This window comes from Malaya genurostris, chromosome 2, assembly GCF_030247185.1.
Source record: "Malaya genurostris strain Urasoe2022 chromosome 2, Malgen_1.1, whole genome shotgun sequence".
NCBI lineage: Eukaryota > Metazoa > Arthropoda > Insecta > Diptera > Culicidae > Malaya > Malaya genurostris.
In genome coordinates, this window is record NC_080571.1 from 113,559,560 (window position 1) to 113,579,435 (window position 19,876).

Genomic DNA, 19,876 nt, shown 5'->3' on the forward strand with positions numbered 1-19,876 from the left:
TGAGATCATTGAAACCTTGCCCAAAGACCATTACTTCATTGTCACGGACAGTCTAAGCTCAATAGAAGCTCTTCGGGCAATGAAGCCAGGAAAGTATCCCCCATATTTCCTGGGGAAAATACGGGAACATTTGAGAACTTTATCTGGACGGTCTTATTCAATATCGTTAGTCTGGGTCCCTTCGCATTGTTCCATTCCAGGCAATGAACAGGCAGACTCATTGGCTAAAGTGGGCGCATTAGAAGGTGATATTTATGAAAGACCAATATGCTTCAATGAATTTTTCAGAATCTCTCGTCAGAAAACTCTCGAAAGTTGGCAAACTTCATGGAGCAATGACGAACTGGGACGATGGCTACACTCCATTATCCCTAAGGTATCGACGAAACCTTGGTTCAGGGGGATGAACGTGAGTCGCGATTTCATTCGTGTTATGTCGCGGCTCATGTCAAATCACTACACCTTCAACGCACATCTCCGGCGTATCGGGATCGTGGAGAACGGGCTCTGCACCTGTGGCGACGGTTATCAGGACATCGAGCATGTCGTGTGGTCGTGCGTAGAGTATCGTGACGTCAGGTCGCAGCTACTGGAATCCCTTAGGGCCCGAGGTAGACCGCCTGAGGTTCCGGTTCGGGATGTGTTGGCGAGTCGGGATAGTTTATATATGCTTCTAATATACCAGTACCTTAAACACATTAATATACAAGTGTAACTCGTAATATCCTCTCTCTTGTCGAGGCTAAGAATAATCTTCACCTATAGGTTCGAGACTAACATTCGCCCGATTCTCCCAATCCCTAGTCTGTCCACCATCTCTGTCGAAAATAACAAGATCTTTTTGCTGTCACTAATTTTTTCGTTCCCTTTTCCTCCGTTTCTCCACCATCTCGATGTCAAACTAATTAGATCTTTGTCGTATTCAGTCATTCGTTCCCATACTCCCTTTTTTCACTCCGTTTTCCACAAAATTACTTCTCCATGTTTCTTTCAATCTCTTAGGTAACATCACCATCATCGTCCACGGAAAACTGCTCCAATCGATGACCAACATGCGGACCACCCGACGGGTATCCGTGGCCTGGGGGTGTTTCTCGCGGACCCACGTAGAATCGTCATCTGGAAGACACTCGTATTACATTCAATCCATCGACCATTGCCGATCGCCAACTGCAACTGCAACTGAATCTGCCAGAATCGACCATTGCGACCGGAATACGTCACTACCCTAATGATAATACCCTAGTTTTAAGTTAGTCGTTAATCAAGATAAGAAAATACTCTTGGCATCTTAGAGCATTAGCAGTGTGCCTTTAAATATATTATTAATGAATAAAAAAAAAAATAATGAAAATAATAATAATAATAATAATAATAATAATAATAATAATAATAATAATAATAATAATAATAATAATAATAATAATAATAATAATAATAATAATAATAATAATAATAATAATAATAATAATAATAATGATAATAATAATAATAATATTGTAGCAGTCATTTCCGACCCTAAGAAACTCATTGTTTTAGTTATCCTAGGAGAAACAGAATTTAAGAGCTGTATATGACACGAATTTGTCTTTCATTTATTTAAAATTCAAAAATTAAATTTTTAAATTCCCAGTTTTGGTACTGATCATCCCTTAATTTCGAAACAAGAAGTCGAATATGGATGAAACTAAATGGAAGGCTTTTAATTAAATGATTTGCGATGATTAAATGATTTGCGATGAAAATTTCTTCTTAACTTTTCTTCACATAAACAACCATCTGTTGAACTACTTTTTATCTGAGAGCTCCCCCAATCAAATTCATGGTTGCGGACCCTGTATTTGTGTAGATGGTACTAAAAGATCTACCACCTCAACGAAAAAGAGCTCAATTACAAGGTCCGGGGAGTACTTAGAAACTTGCAATGAGAGCAAAGGGAAAGTCAATTTAAGCCGCAATGAAGCTATATTAATAGGCACTGAATTCCATAAAAAAACTTATAAACTTATTTTTCTAGTTTTGTGATATTTATGAAAACAAAAGAGGTTTATTGAAGATCTGTTCTCAAAGGTAGTAACAAATTAAGAACTCAACGTTTTTTATATTCTCATTCCTTCAACTGCTGGCAAAACCTATGTGAATGTTAAATGAACAACTAAATTTAAGCTATTTTAAATAAATTTAAGCTATTAGTTGATTGATTCCTATGTGGAAAAGAACAATTGAGAATACTAAATTTGTAACAAAGTTTGGGGTAAACCAAAAAATTTGATGCTTTTGGGAAAAATAATGGTTTCATTATATTTTTCTTTTTAAAACACTTTTAGCGAAAATCTGAAAGCACATGTTCACATATAAACATAAAAGTTGCCCATTCAATTTTATGGTCGAAAACTATTCAAAGTGCACCAAACATCTTATTTGGGTTCAGAGTATCATATTCTATAGTTTCAACGAAATCGGTGAGGCACGGGTACCAAAGTGTGCCGACTATTGGTGGAGTAACGTTAAATACACTACATAATTAATTAGTTGTGAAAAGTAGCTACGATTCGATCCAAAAATCAAACGTCATTATTCAGAATAAGGGTGCATAAGACATTTTCGGAGTATTGTTAATGAATGGAAGTGTATCTGTTTCTTTAGGAATAAGAAGGAAGCAGTAAGGATCAATACTTTAGAAATTCATATATACATATGAGCCGTTACACAAAACTCAGTGTTTATCTTTTAATATTCGTTAGTTATTAAAATTCATTGCCTTCGCCGACAGTATATATAAATCTAAAACAATTTCTTTATTTCACAATGGTATTGTAATGAAACGTTACTAAAGTTTCCTGCAAAGGTAATCCCAACAACGCAATCGTATGTACTAGTACCATTTCATTGAGGCAGCCGAAATAGTGTGAGCGCACTATGACCCACGGCTCGTCTCCAGAAACAGCCGGTTCATTGCTTCAAGAGACATTGATGAGACAGCCGGCTTGCGACAGCCCTTCGTAACAGTAATGCCCTTAAAATCAAAGGATGTCTTCGATTTTCAAAGGCTGTCTCCGTAACATTTTATGCGAATGAGCGAACAGAAAGAAACAGGATACAAACAGCCCGTTCGGTTTGACTACTCTCCGGATAGAATACTCTCATCAATCTGGCGAGTACAAACTGTCTCAGTGACAGCATTCATTTAGGCATGCGAGCGCTGTTGCCATTACAGTTCGGCGTATGCTTCACACATATTGTAGACTGGGCTTTCGACTTTGCGCTCCGACAGTTCATGCTATCTCGTGGCGGATGTCATTGAAAAGCAGTACTGCTGGGAAGCCTGAGTAAGACTATGAAGCCAGTTGTCATGTCTTGTCTTAAAGTTAGAAAATAAAACATTGATGTTCAGAGAAAAAACAATGTTTTTAACATCTTAGATTCTCAACAATTATCAATGTTTTGCAAAACCCATAACCCATAGCATAATTCAACACTTGTATCCCTGTAATTGCAATATACATTTCAATACGCAGAAAAAGTTTACTATGTGCGAATCGTGTTGTATATTGTATTTGTAATTATTAGTAGTTTTACAGAATATCTAAGAATTGAGATACTCTGTAAAAGGTGAAGCCTAAAAAATCAAAGTAAATTTAGTTTTCAGTGTTTCGTATAACTACCGCAATCGAAAATTTAGGCGACATTTCGAGCCTCAACATGAAAGAATGTATTTTAATCCGAAGGAATGCAACACTAATCATGCAGTCAAAACAAAAGATCATGTACCAAACCGGAATGGAATCCGAAATCAGGCGAGATTTTTTTTTTCATATTAGAATTTAAAATAATCCTGTCAAGTTAGTTTTTTACAGGATCTCAAAATCAATGATAATTAATAATAAAACTATTTAAAAAGTTTAGAAGTACAAATGACAAAATACGTTGAAATTTTTAGATAAACTTGTCAGAAAGAGAAATTATGTCGGTATCGACACGATCAGGCGAAGGTTACAAAAGATCAAACAGCATTAGTTACAAGCTCGCATCAATTGCATCACGAATTAAAATTGCCTTAACTAAAACATAAGAATCACGACTGATTGTAGAAGATTTTCTCAGATGCAGCAACTTTTTGGGAATGGATTTGAGTGAATCGTGTCTGGTTGGGAAACGGTACCGATTTCCTTCAGCGCTCAATCAAACATCCAACGACAGTGATTGTTTAGAGGAACTTCTCAGAGCGCGGACTCCCGTCGTAAGCTAGTGAAGTCTACCGAAAATGTCTAAGCAATCATAAAAAGGAAACTTGTTGGAAAGTCTGTTCACAGTTCGAAGTAGTTATCTCGGTAATTTCGGTGGATTTGGTGTCTTCCAACAAGCTACGCTGCAAACCAGGTCATTCATGATGGTGGTGGTGGCTACAATAATTATTTATTGTTTGTGCCAAAGCTTTTACAAGTAGAGAATATTTGAAATAAATATTTACCTTCATTGCTCTCGGGAAACTCACGCCTCCTTTCTTGAGAAACAGGATGTAGCACCAAGGCTATGCTAGAAATCGAACACTGCGCAAGGAAAGATTTGAATCAATTCAAAGTAAACTGTCATTTGCATTGGCCATGGAGAAATAAAAACTATTGAACGCTGTAGGAATGCAAATCAATCAACTTCAGTCGAAATGGATTCCGGTCAGTGATTGAACTATGTTTTTTGCCTTTCCAAATCATTTGGTTTCTACTTATAGAAGTAGAAGTAATATCGTTCCGCTTTTCTCAGTTTTTGTTTTTCATCTGAACCCAATCAGTTGAAGGTGATAGTTATATTATTTCTCAGAATATTTCCAGGATTTGTTTGCAAGTCGAGTAGTATTTTTGCCAGATTTATATATCTCTACCAGTAGTCTTTCGAAGACTAATCTTGCCCTATGAGCAAGACCAGAGCCTAAACTCAGAATGTAAATGCTACATGTTAAAGATGGCGTTCTTTGGTCACGGTACACTAAGATTTGATTTGGGCGTTCGGTAATTCGGTAAAGGTAATTAATTCTACTGAAACCATTTGAATTATTACCAAACGATCTGTTTCATACAAGCTATAGGATAGAATTTTGTAAACAAAACTACGACTGATACGATGAATCTGGATAGTTGCCAAGTAAGTCGGAAATATAACGAAAATAACTAAATAAACTTTTTAATCGCAAATATTCGGTAAATTCGATAATCAAAGAAAATTTGCGGTTAAACAGTGAACGTTGTGAACTTTTATACACACTTAACTTCGTTCGGTAATTCTCGCATCTTTTGACAAGTTTTGAACAGTCAAACCACCGAATATTTTTCATTTATCGATATATCAGCACGAATGAACGTTTGTTGAGAGCAGTACCGCTCAAAGTACCGCTGTAATGAAAAGTAATTCTAACTTAAGAAATCACTTACCAAGATTTGAACAGCTGAGATCGATAATCCATTTTAGGAGTGTAACATTTGTAACCAAGTTTTCATGGAGTAAAATCACCCAACCGCTCTTCGAAAAAGGTAAGCCTTACTTCATACAAATTTTCAGTTAGTGTTAATTTATAATAGGTTACATTTTTCCGGTTTTATAAAAGGTGATTTTTTTGAGGTTAGGATTTTCATGCATTAGTATTTGCTCAGATTTTTTGAGGTTATGATTTTCATGCATTATTATTTGCTCAGTATGCTCTGACATTTCATCATGAATAGACTTACTAACGAGCAACGCTTGCAAATCAGTGAATGGGCCCTAGAAAAGTTGGCAGAAAATCCGCTTTTTTATCGACAAATTTTGTTCAGCGATGAGGCTCATTTCTGGTTGAATGGCTACGTAAATAAGCAAAATTGCCGCATTTGGAGTGAAGAGCAACCAGAAGCCGTTCAAGAACTGCCCATGCATCCCGAAAAATGCACTGTTTGGTGTGGTTTGTACGCTGGTGGAATCATTGGACCGTATTTTTTCAAAGATGCTGTTGGACGCAACGTTACAGTGAATGGCGATCGCTATCGTTCGATGCTAACAAACTTTTTGTTGCCAAAAATGGAAGAACTGAACTTGGTTGACATGTGGTTTCAACAAGATGGCGCTACATGCCACACAGCTCGCGATTCTATGGCCATTTTGAGGGAAAACTTCGGAGAACAATTCATCTCAAGAAATGGACCGGTAAGTTGGCCACCAAGATCATGCGATTTGACGCCTTTAGACTATTTTTTGTGGGGCTACGTCAAGTCTAAAGTCTACAGAAATAAGCCAGTAACTATTCCAGCTTTGGAAGACAACATTTCCGAAGAAATTCGGGCTATTCCGGCCGAAATGCTCGAAAAAGTTGCCCAAAATTGGACTTTCCGAATGGACCACCTAAGACGCAGCCGCGGTCAACATTTAAATGAAATTATCTTCAAAAAGTAAATGTCATGTACCAATCTAACGTTTAAAATAAAGAACCGATGAGATTTTGCAAATTTTATGCGTTTTATTGTTTAAAAAAGTTCTCAAGCTCTTAAAAAATCACCCTGTACAATGTCATGTCCGGTTTTATACACTGGGAACATGTCGGCGTTTCACAAAATATTGGCTCACTAAAACCAGTGGCTACATTTCTGAATAGGAAATCAATCTCAGCTATGCTATGGACGCCAACGAATGTAGTCAACGCTTATGTCGTGGTGGCGCTGTTGTATGTGGTCACATCATTCTGATATGCACAGTTAATGATCAATAGGGTCGAACAAACTTTCAATTTCAGCTCTACCAAACTTTTCGTGTCCCTTTTTTGTCTCATAAAAACTACGCAAAATTTTAGCTCGATCGGTGAAACTATATTTTCGCGCCCGAGATTTCCTGGAGATCTCCCTACAGACTCTAAAAATCAGTACGTGTGTTATTTTCATAGGAATTTTAACAAAAAAGAAAGCCTTCGAAGCGACCGCAAAACAATCCGACATTTGTAGAAAATTTTTTAAAGGAAAACCGATACAAGATCCGAACAATGGCTCATTTCTTAATATATCTGGCACCACTGCTGCTAGTGGTCGTAATATAATATGACTTTCGTTTATTATGTTATAACGGTTGATTTGAGTTGTTTAATGTCTTCACGGTAGTTACTCAGCTTGGTATGAAGATTTTTTTCAAGTGACAAGCTTACTGTAACGACACATGTAAATGTAAATTAATTTCTTGTTTACTTAGAATAGCATCGTCCACACGGAGAACCCTTCGATCATAAAATTGCGATATCGCAGTTTTTGATTTTTGCGATAGTTGATTTAACTAATTTCTTTTTGATTCAACCAAAATGGTTTTTGATTTGCATATATTCAAGTAGTTGAAAAATATGTTGTTTTGAATGCTGTCAAATGCCGGAGACAGTTGAAAGCAAAACAATAATCACAATGCAAAATCAACAACTTTTCTAGTTGAAATCTGTTTGCGTCGCTTCAAAATGTCAATGAAAACAACATCGATGGTTAAAGCGTTTGGTGAAATTGTGTTCATTCGATTTGAGAATCTTATGATAACAAGTGTTTATCTAACAGCGGTGTTGTGATAAAGCTAACCTCGTTTGAGATGAAAAAGATTTGGTGACAAATTAGAAAATGTTAATGAATGATCATCTCGTAATCTTTCAGGTATGCGCAAAAATTTTATGCTTCAAATTCGATTATTGATTTACTTCCAGCAGACTGTTTTACTTCCAGCTGTTTGTTACCGATGATGATGTTCATGCATTAGCAATAAAACGCGTTTTGACATGAATTCAATTTATAAAAGTAACAGGAGCGAAGGGTTTCAAACGCACAGAACGCGCTGCGATTGAATGGCACGTTTGAATTGCCGTCGCAAAATTCCAATTCCCAGCGGTTGATGCACGCAAGCTCATATAATTTGACTAAAATTATCAGTGCATAACCTTAGTTTAACCGTTTGAAGGCATCATTTTAGGTAAATTTAATAATTTCTCTAATTTATTCGCCCCTCCGGGCACTTTTGCTAATTAAAAACGTTTTTCTACATCAATCATTTCCGATCGAATCAGAAGTATTTTTTTTAGAATTTAGATCTTTACTGATCTCAAAACAAACAAACAAATAAAACCGATTTATTTTTCAACTAACAGAATTTTGTTTCAATAACAACACCAGTTATTTCAACTAAAATATTTGTTGAAATTGAAAGGTATGTGTCCTCACTAATTGACAGCATTTTTTTCAAACAGTTGAATTAGTTGTTTCAACCATCGTTTCTGCTAATCGAAAAACAAAAATGACAGTTTAGTTAAAACAACAATCGATTAGTTGTACCAAATTTTAACCAATCGAATTCAGAAAATCAACTAATATTCTGGTTGAAATGGGATCGCGGGTGGTTCCGTGCAGAACGTCTTAACTGTATGAGATAAAGAGTTCATGTCTTTGGCAAAGTTATTGAATTTGAGTTTATCTAAAACATTGTCGAAGACATCAAAAACCTAATGAAATGTTCGTCTTTTGTTTAGCGATTCCATAATACAACCTTTAAAGTTAGTTTCATGAGAAAAGTTAAAAATGAATAAACAAATAAATAGAAGAAACCCGACGCAACGAAGGTTTTTGATTTTTGCTAACATGAGTCTTAAAGTTAAACAGATTGCAGCAACGATTTTTGATTTTTGAATTCATTTTTACACCGCGATCTTAACTGCAACGTTGCTAACAATAAACTGTCTAAGTTAGGATTCGATCAGTGGCGCGACATGTGTCGACAAGTTAAGCCCGTATTCGAGCGAGTTGCGCTGCGGTGCGGGTCGTGATTGAAAAATTCACTGCTTCGGAAGTATTAATCTTTCCACACTGAAACTTTGCCAAGATTGAGTTAAGCCCCTAAGGCTTTTGGAATCACTTATTTGAAAGCTAAGGAAAAGACGCATATTCCATGTCTTGGACGAATTTTTGTATCGTTATTAGATTTAACAGTATAGGTTGATGAAAAACGGGACTTTTTGGTAAAAGCGAAATTTCATCAAACATATTGAAATAAAAAATTACGTGTCGAATATTTTCGAGTTCTTTACCGGAAAAAAATAGTTAGATTAAAAAAAATCTTAGGTGGCTGAATTTGCGTGGAATGCCCCTTATATTCTTACGAAACAGTTTACTTATCGAAACGTAGATTGAAAAAGTCAAATGAATGATAAACTTAAAGAAAACATGATTTTCTGAAAAAGATACGCTCAGAGGCAGAACTCGAACCTACGTTCCTATGCATTCCGTGGATATACAATTTACCTATTTCCAAATATCAATCTTTCTATGAGTTTTTCATACATTTGATTTTTTCAATCTATCCACTCAGTCATTTCAAAACATAGCTTAGTTATGACGACTTTACGGCAAACCACTTAAAATCATAAATCGTTAATATTAACATTTTGCGGTTTAATTTTCCATAGCAATATGCCTCTGGTAGTGAATGGGCAGACAATCAAACAGCCTTCATAGTGTCTGTCACTGACGATAAGCAGGCAGCGACTGGCGAAGTAGAAAAAGGCGGGTGGGTAATGTCAGAGGCATAACTGGATGTCGTGAATACGAAAACAACTGACATGTTCCTTAACACTCCCTAATATCAATTAGTTGATCAATTGTATGAACTATGCAAGCATTCCCCTTTCCACATTTTTCCCAAAAACAAAGAAGGCTTCACTTGATTTCGATTACTGTGAATTTCACACAGCGAAAAGTGCAGAAATCTAACCAAACTGTTCTAGATTTGCACTAAACTTGCTTTGCAAACGGCACAAAATACATCTGCTCGCATTGGCGATAGAATCCAAACTGATTCAATTTTTGTTAAGAGCTTTCTTTTACGTGATTTCATAAGTTTGTAGCTTTTTCACTAATGGGCGGTCCTAACGGCTATAAAAATAGTCGCATACAGAATTTTAATGTCGATTATTTCATTTCGGATTTGCGTAATTTATTGAAAAAAACTATCAGTATGCTGTAGGGATTCGTTTCTAGCATTCAGAAGGACCAAATTGAGGAACTCACTAAGATTTTCACCACTTTTCGGAACATTTTTCTCGAACGATTTGTTGTACAGCAGCAGATATTTTGTTCTCTTCCTCAGAACGCGTTCTGATTGGCTGGTGTTGACATGGGTCAAATGAGATAGGTTTTTCAATAGTGTACTATTGAAATACTTCAATGCTTTTGCTATACACGTTTAAGTTGAAAAATTTCGATTCTATTGGTAGTTAGATTATATAAATCCTTTCACAGATCACTGAGCTATGAGCTTTCGAAATACGAGAAAGGCAAACGCGCCTTATGAATTATCCTCTTTGATACTCGTTTATACCAAACATTTCAGAAAAGTTTAATTTTGAACTATTTGAGAATATGTCACACAACTGAAAATTTTATCGTAAAATTGTGATCATATTTTCCATGGCATGTAGAAAGAATTATGTTGATTCGTTAGATACAACAAGAGATATTCACGATCAAAAACTTATCACTCTCTCAGAGGGTAAATTTTTGAAATGGCACCCCATAGTAAAGTAAGTCGTATTCACGACAAAAGCAATAAGCGATTATGAATACACTCGGGTCTTTTTTACGCGGTTTTTTTGCGGTTTCTGTTTTAGGTGGTTTTTTCTACGCGGATTTCCCAAGTTACGCGGTTTTCTTGTTTTGTCTTAGAAATTAATGAAACTTCGAAATCTGGTGTTATCCCGTATTTTTTTGTAAGTCAACTCGGACACTAGGAAAATTTTCGATTAAAAAAAAAAATCTCAAAGTTGACTTGAACAAAAGAAAAAAAAATTCAGATTACACCAGATCTGGACGTTTCATGCATTTCTAAGACATTTGGCATCAAAAAAAACTTTCTTCCATTTTGCGTTTTTTTTTTCTAAGCGGAATTCCGGAGCTACGCTGCTAATGCTCTAGGTCCCAAAGTCGATTTTCACAAAATTTTTTTTTCATATTGCACCAGATCGTTTCATGCTTTTCCGAGATATTTGGCAACAAAAAAATTTTTTTGTTAGTTTTGAGGTTTTTTTACGCGGATTTCCAAAGTTACACGTTTTTTCAGGCGGTACGTATCCCCCGCGTAAAAAGAGACCTCAATGTTGTATACTCTCCTACCTGGTATTTGAATGAAAGGTAAAGATAAAACGAGAAGACCGGTGTGTGTGATTAACGGAGAAGATGCTTGGATATAAGGTGTCGGTCGTGAGGCGGCTAGGATTAAAACAAGTTTGATGTACGCCCCTGTACCAACTCGGTGCTATTGTAGTACTGTGTCTACCAGGTCGGTAAAATTTCATTTTCAATCGAATGATATCAGATGAAAAAGACTGTTTTCAAGTGAAGCTCCCAGAATTCATCGTCAGTTAAATAATCGTACCTATTCATTTGAAGTTTTGCTTGCTCAGTTTCAAGTACCAAGTAGTATTGCTCCTTCATTGTCTTCACTCTTGGTAGTGAGCAATTTCGAATGAATAGAATTACAAATGGAGTAAAGTATTCAAAATAAAAACTGAAGGAGGAAATTATTAATTTATGTGTATTCTGAAATTGATATTTCAGCTACCTGGTTTGTCTTTCACCTATTATCTTGAACCAAGTCGAAAGTTTACATAATCCTCATTCGAAGGCCGCTCTCACACTATTGAAAGAGATATTTTGTTACTTCAAGAAATCAACTGACGGTGGTTCAACTGAGCTTTGATTTGAAGAGAATCGATTGAAGAACTGAATGCTGCCGATTCGTTACGTCACCGAACGTTGTGTGTGTCAGAGTGTAAAGTTTACTGCAGTAGAAAGAGCGTCAGTGTGTTTCTCATTCGGTTTCAATTGAATTGAATGATGTTTTACTGCACTGCTGTCTACTACAGCTCTTGGTGGTGGAAATGATAAAACGCGTATGCACGGAATGTACACACTAAGATTCCATTCCGTTTTTCGGTAATTTTTTTGACGAAAACTTTCGGTAATCAATAGAAATTACCGATATTTCGGTACATGAACGTCATTTTACAAAAATTATGCAAATTTTTACCGGACGATCAGTTTTACGCAAGTTTTCATCAACGAACTCTGTAAATAGATATACAATTCATACGGTAAATCTGAATAGTCGCTGAGTACGATAAAACCCTACCGTCCGTATGGTAAAATAATCTTCCAGTAACCGAACTTCTGTAAATACTGATTGTCGTGAAAACTAACTGTCAAACAGTTGATAAAATGTTCAGTAAGTGTCTTTTTATTAACCAAACGAAAAAAATCTTGAAGAGTTCATCGAATGGATTGAGGTACAGGTGCTAAAGTTTTTGAAACATTAGAACCATTAAAAGCTTTTTGTTTACTTATAGGTATAAAATAATTTTTATCACTTGTCCACTTGCGGCCTACACAATTCTGGTGGACTCGACGGATTGTGCAGTGTTTTGGAAGGTGGAATAAAACCATAGCCACAACAGGTTGGAATCAAATTAAAAATTCAATTTTCTTCGACTTCTGGTTCCGGAATTACAAGACAATATGTGCGAATTAATGATAATTTTTACCGATTTTTACAATCCAAGATGCAAATGAAAGATCTTAAAATTCTTCAAAAAGTCCCCGAAAAATTAATCCAGTTCAAACTTACAGTTCCAGTATTATAGCGCGATAAGTTAAAAAAATTCAATTTCATGAGTATTTTTCCAAAAGTGATGGCGAAACGAGGTGCAAATTTTTATAAAATCTACAGGTAAATTCATCTAGTTGGCAAATCTTGTTAGTGGATATATAAATCTACTTTGGGACTACTAGTGCCCGGTTTCCGCTTCCGAACGCACCGATATTAGTGAAGAAAAGCTTCGAAAACTCATTGTTATTTTTCAGCAACGGTTTTCACAAATCTTGATTCAAATTAAAGCTCTCAGTGTCTTAAAAAATACTGTGCAATTCCATCCAGATCAGACTTTCGGTTCCGAAATTATAGGGCAATGAATATCAAAACTTTCAAACTGTCATACAGAATAGTGCAAAACGGGTACGCATCGGTACTTGTTGGTACGGAAAAAGAAAACGCCTAGCACACAGTGTGTTTTATTCACTTTTGTATAGCGTGCAGGATTGCCACATTTAACTTTCTATTAACTTGACATAACTGTTTATAAATTGAAAAGGTGATGGTAGTTTATTATTGTTTCTATCCGTTGATTCATATCATTCAGCTAACCAAAAAGTTCGGCAATTCGATTCCAAAATGAATACCAAAAGTGCAGCTGTTGAAAATATAATAAAAGATTCCGCATTCTGCAAAATTGTTCAAGTGTGTTCACTGAATTTAACGTTGAAATTAAAATTCGGTAACCTGTGGAAATGCTTTGTTGTCAGTTGAGTGTGTTTTTTTAGATGGTGAAAACTTGTTCCTAAAATTTTTGTGATAGTAATATTCGTAGGTAAAGTTTATTTTTCTAAATTTTACCGTATGAAGTCTAATTGGTGCCTTTGATTCCGGCAAGTCAGACTGTCAAATTAATAAGGAAGTCCAACTAAAACACGTATTTCAGTAAACCAATCAGATGCCGGATAGTGCCATATGTCATGAAAATTTTCATTGATTGTTGACCATGTTTACTTATATAGAGTTGCGTAATTCTTCGATTGTGGGCTGTATTTTTTTTGCATGTAGTTTTGATTCAGATTTTTTTTATGGTTTGATATTTTTTGCCCTAGAAAGAGCACTTCGATAGAATTGTTTCCCAGTATACATAAAGAAACATTGAACTATATGTTTTCTATATTCACCTACATTTGGTCGTATGTTTTGGTATAACGAAGCGGAAAATTCCAGTTGCAACCTTGGCCTTGTTCACAGTTCGTTCCGCATGCCAGTAGTTAAAAACCCCGCGGACGTCAACAACGATATCTCCTACTTATATGTACAAAAACTTTTTTTAAAAAAATTGCCAACTGCATCTACAAGCCAAACTAAATGAACGAAAACATCAACTAACGTTGCGGAAGAGAAAAAACAACATATCAGGAAGTCGACTCATAGTCGGATACAAACATTACCAAAGCAGTACAGTCAGTAATATGAAAAAGCAAAAAAAAAGACCTTCAAACAAAAACCAGAAATTATGGTGGACAACAAGTGAGAAAAGGAGAGGGAAAAAAATGGAACACAAACTCGCCCTATAATCTCTGATTGTAACAAATGGTGGGCAGAGCAAGTAGCAGGAAGAATCTACCTTCTTCTCCAATTCGCGTGCCCTCGATTGCATTGCATCAATCGGTTCTCCTATCCTCCCGACGCCGGATGACATGCCTCTCAGCTGTGCCAGAGCTTCCTGTAGAAGAAATTTTAAAAATACCTTTTTAGCACGGTTTCAGGTTGGTAAAGTTTTTTTTTAAATTTATTCTGTTCCGGTTTAAATATAAGTTAAGATTCGCAATGGTTAGAAACAAGAACAAGAACTTCTTTTCCCTAGCGAATGACGTACGAATGTCGTTCAGTTTCACTTACGAATGCCGAATCCGTTGAAGGTGTTCAATCAACAAAGATACTATCTTTCAGGGTAATGGATTCGCCCAGTGCCGAGGCTACAGTGACGGACAGTTACAGTACTTAACAGTTCCAGTGCTGTTGCATTTTACCATTCGCCTTCAAGGCCTCTGGAGGCAAACAACCCTTGTGGGATGGAAAAGGGTGGTGCTGGGAGGTAATCGATAGCCATAAATTTTCTTCGCTTGTTTTATGCCGCCTTCTCAATGTAGTTGTACGAAATTTCGCCAGTCTATAATCTAAGAAACCCTTCGTAAACTGGCCGGCAACTTATTTTACGAGGTTTGTAGAGCTTTTTTTCAGTCGAAATAAATATACGAAGTCGCTCAACGTTACGACGGAGTAGATTGAAATGTATTTTACAAGTACCATCTGCTGTTCACAGCAATCGACCGAACAATGTATGCAAATTGAAAATGTCTGCGAAACCACACCGGAAGTAATAAAATTTCGATGTGTGATTGCAGGCTGGTTTCAGAAACCGGTTAATTGTGTAGGCATAAAATTCGACTCAGTATCGCAACAACCTCGGTGACACGTTTGTCAATTGTGTGCGATTTGATTCCTTGATTCGAGTTACTTCTTAATTATGCATTTGAATTGAGTTCATTTTAATTCCGCTCAAAGTGACTCAAGTTCTATTTTATGTATTTAATATTCCAAAAAAGATTCTTCAAATCGTACGCAGCGAATCTAAGTTTAAGATTATAATTGGTCGGTCAAACAGCGTCGCCTGGGTGCTATAGCCTTCTGTCTTATTAGTAGAATGAGAGGATGCGATCTGGTTTGTATGTTATAGGGCAGTTGCGAGGTAACTTGATCTTAAATGTTTTAGTGACTTTTCACGGTATTTATAGTTGATATTTATGTTGAAATTGCAAAACAAAACAAATATAAACTACGAGATTCATTAACAGCCTAACCATCATGCATCTTGTTAACATTCTGATTAGATTCTTCAATCGTTGAAGTATATGTATTTAATACTGTTCCGATGTTTGTCCCTATAGCGAGAATATTAGGAATTTAGAAGTCACTTTTGTTTGAAATAGGTTCAAACTTAACCACGCTATTCGTCAATTTGTTTGTCTGTGTTAATTTCGTCTGTAATATTCCATGCATTGTGTCTATTTATGTAACAAAAATGTGCAGTCGGTTTTCTCAGAGATGGCACGACATATTTTCACAAACTGACAATCAAATGAAAGGTCTCTTGGTCCCATAGCCTGTTATTGAATTTTACTCGGATCGGACGTTAGAGTCGGGAGTAACGAAGTAAAATGTACCAAAAAATGAAAAGAACAAGCACTCGATTTTCTCAGATGCCGCATAAGCGAGTTTCTTCAACTTAGATTCAAATTAAAGACCTTATAGACCCCTAACCTGCTGTCGAATTTCATATGTATCCGACTTCCGATTCCGGAGTTATGGGACAAAATGTGTAAAACAAATTGAAAAAGTGCAATCGATTTTCTCTGATACCAATCATTTAATTTTAACAAGTTTCAATTCAAACGAAAGGTGTTATAATCTCATTTAACCCTACCGAATTTCATCCGGATACGACTTCCTGCTCCAGAATTACAAGCGGATAACAATAAAAAAAATGTTTTTGAGGTGCATGTTTTTATACATGACACGGAAAAATTAAACCAAATACAGTGGGGTCTCGTACAACGCGGATTCGGTTTTGCCAGTATTCGTTGTTACCGAATTCGTTATTACCGGATAACCGCGATAAACGGGACTCAGAGCATATGGGATTTCGACTGATTGGGGCTGTAAACGGTTATCTCGCTTCGGTCGACAGATAGAGCCACACAATCTTCGGCAAACTTGTTTTAGATACTTAGACCAATAATTTAGTGTAGTTTGGCAGACAATCAGTTAGCAACTGCTCCGTCAGGGGCGCTTCGTAAAATGCATGATATAAATCATTTGCTTACAACAGACAAAACGATTTGAGCTTCAAGTAACTCGCAAATTATAATATTTTGAAGAATGTGGAAATTCAAAGTTTGTCAAACTGTGCATGTTTTAACTCGGAATCACTCCATCAGATGCAGTCAGTGTGCTTGAACACACATTTTAATTATCAGAATTTTGCTCTTATCAAGAAACTAAAACATATCGAGCGGTTATGTTTGTTGGAAAGTTGTTAGGAATGTCAGGATATATATTATGAAAACCATGTTAGTTGAGAACTTGTCCACCGAATGGCGCTAATGAGTTCACAATTTGACGATAGAACATTTATTATGTGATATCTCTATACCCTGATGATATAGAATGTTGTTTTCGAAAAGAATGTTCCGGAGCTCAAAACAGATCAAATAATGTAAACAATATCTGAAAATTCTCCAATTGATGGCGCTAGTGTGCAATTCAAGGTTGGAAATTTATGTTCACTCATTCAGATGGTTTCTTCAAGAGGTTGTTCTAGGGTTTCGATACCTATTAAATTCAGTAGCTGAAGTTCAGAATTGTTTACGGGAGTGATGTTATCGATCATTTTTTCAATAAATTGGTGGAGGATAGACAAATCAAGAACTGTTTTCCAAGAAGGCGTTAGTAAGCTACTAGAGCATTTACATGAATAAGCTATCGACATCTGAAATCTGAGGAATTTGATAGAGTGAAACTCGAACTTTATATTAAAGTTTTGATTATTTGTGTTGCTAGATATAATGATAAGTACATAAAACGTGACATGTATGGTTTTGTTTTAAATTTAATTCATAGCGACCGTAAAATTCATCAACATTTCTTGAAAACTCTCATAAATTGAGTATAGTATAGAACCGTACCAGGCTACACGCCACAGGCCGAAATGTGCAGAGATACCAGTGGTAACCTTCTCACGAACGAACGTGAGGTGATCGACAGGTGGAAGCAGTACTATGACGAGCATCTGAATGGCAAAGCACAAGATACAGAGAACGGTACAGGCATCAATCTGGGTGCACGCTCAACGAGTATCTGGTACGCTCTCGAGTCCCTTCGAATCTCGGAGAGGGCTACGTCAAGGTGATGGACTTTCTTGTATCTTGTTCAATATTGCCCTGGAAGGTGTGATTCGAAGAGCGAGGATCGACACGAGTGTTCCGAAAGTCCGTACAACTTTTTGGCTTCGCTGACGATATTGATATTGTACGACGTAACCTTGAGAAGATGATGGAAACCTACATTGGTCTGAAAGCTGAAGCTAGGCGTATCGGACTGGCCATAAATGCGTCTCAAACAAAATACATGAGAGGAAGATGCTCTAGAGAAGAAACGCTACGCCTCCCACCACGAATATTGATAGACGGTGACGATATCGAGGTGATTGACGAGTTCGTGTATTTGGGCTCACTGGTGACCGCCGATAATGACACCAGCAGAGAAATACAGAGACGTATTTTGGCAGGGAATCGTGCGTACTTAGGGTTCAGAAAAACTCTCCGATCGAGAAAAGTACGCAACCGCACGAAATTGACCATTTACAAAACGCACATTAAACCGGTTGTTCTCTATGGCCACGAGACCTGGACTATGCTGGCAGAGGACCAACGCGCTCTCAGTGTTTTCGAAAGAAAGGTACTGAGGACCATCTATGGCGGAGTGCAGATGGAAGACGGAACGTGGAGACGGCGTATGAATCACGAATTGCAACAGCTACTAGGAGAACCACTTATCGTACGGACAGCTAAAATCAGACGTCTACGATGGGCTGGGCATGTCATAAGAATGTCGGACGACAGCCCAGTGAAAATGGTTCTTGAATCTAATCTGACTGGTACAAGAAAAAGAGGAGCGCAGCGAGCAAGGTGGATCGATCAAGTGGATGGTGATCTCAGAAGCATCCGGGCCTTGAGTGGCTGGCGATGAGCAGCCATGGACCGAGTTATGTGGAGACGTATGGTTGATACAGCAAAGGACACCCCAGGCCTATAGCTGTTAGGTAAGGTAAGTATAGAACCGTACTGTCTTCGGAGAGTTTGTTGTGTTTGTGGAGACTAAAAGCGATATTTTAATTAAAATTAGTTGACAACTGTCTCACCAGAACCGCATTGAAAGAAGCATGAACAACAATATATTGAATGGTATAAGTTGAATTGCGTAAAGATTTTGATTATTTGAAAAGGTGGTGGTGTGGAACCAGTTTCTGTGCAAAACGTATACTAATGCGCAAAACATGAATGTATTTAAAAGTAATAACTCTACCAGATTTGCACTTTTAATCCGTTCGCCTAAATGTAAAACAGTTTTCAATTTGTCAATCCTTCACCAATTGATTTTCAGTTACAGAAGACCACCTTGTAGATACAATACGAGCTGTTTAGTCAATCATTTAATAGGTATTGAAACCCTAGAACTGAATTTTGAACCTTGAATTGCACACTAGCGCCACCAATAGGAGAATTTTCAGATATTATTTACACTATTTGATCTGTTTTGAACTCCGGAACATTCTTCTCGAAAACACGAACATTCTATCTCAACAAATTGTAAAGATATAATAGAATCAATTTTTCATTGGCAAAATTGTGATTCCACTAACACCACTGGGTGGGCGAGTTTCTTACTAATATGATTTTCATAATGTAGACCGCTACATTCAGAACATTTTTGTAGAGGACAAAATCGTTCTAAATCTTTTAGTTTACGCACTAGAGCATAATTTTGATATTGAAATTTGTACCATAATGATTTGTTACTGTTGCTTTAGAGGTTCGTAAGACCGTCAATTGTGATTGCTATACCACCATTTGTTTGCCAGAAGTTTCTCGTGAAATAAGGAAAACAAACGCTAGACGCAAAATCATTCTTCATCACGATAATGCAAGCTCCCCCACATCGTCTCAAATAACCGAATATTGGAGGATTCAAAAACTTAGAATTGATGAACCACCCGCCGTATAGTCCTGATTTGGTACCTAATGAAACTTATAGGTAGCTTCTTTACTTAGTCGTTTCTTAGAAGCCCTTCGACGTTGAATCCTAAACATAATTTCATAAAAACAACTGCTTAAACAAAATGACTAACGCTTAAAATATCATGCCAATTAACAACATATCCGCCGATACTTCATCTATATTGCAGCGTTAGAAATCAATGTTGAGGTCGTCTAGGGACTCAGAGAAAAAGCATTATCTGCGTTGAATTGCGTTTCATGCTTGAAATGAAAGTTTTATTGTGAGAATCGATTTTTAAGAAGCACCTCAAAGAAATCCATGTTTTGCCTTTCTCATATAAAAAGGCTATGCAATCACTGTGAAAACCGACTTTTTAACCGGAGGGCCGAATGTCTTATACCATTCTCTCTCTCTCTCA

At 36.7% G+C, this 19,876-nt stretch overlaps 1 protein-coding gene across 9 annotated transcripts in view; it reads right to left on the bottom strand.

Moving 5' to 3' along the window:
- LOC131433096 (RIMS-binding protein 2) overlaps positions 1 to 19,876 on the bottom strand; it is a 258,477-nt gene that overhangs the window by 159,165 nt on the left and 79,436 nt on the right. For 8 of the 9 annotated variants that reach the window (XM_058599885.1, XM_058599884.1, XM_058599886.1 and 5 more), the window contains exon 3: positions 14,246 to 14,344. In XM_058599885.1, coding sequence (XP_058455868.1) covers positions 14,246 to 14,344 — 99 coding nt within the window. Of the gene's footprint in view, positions 1 to 14,188; positions 14,345 to 19,876 lie in introns of all 9 variants that reach the window. The other variant, XM_058599892.1, reaches the window with a different exon arrangement.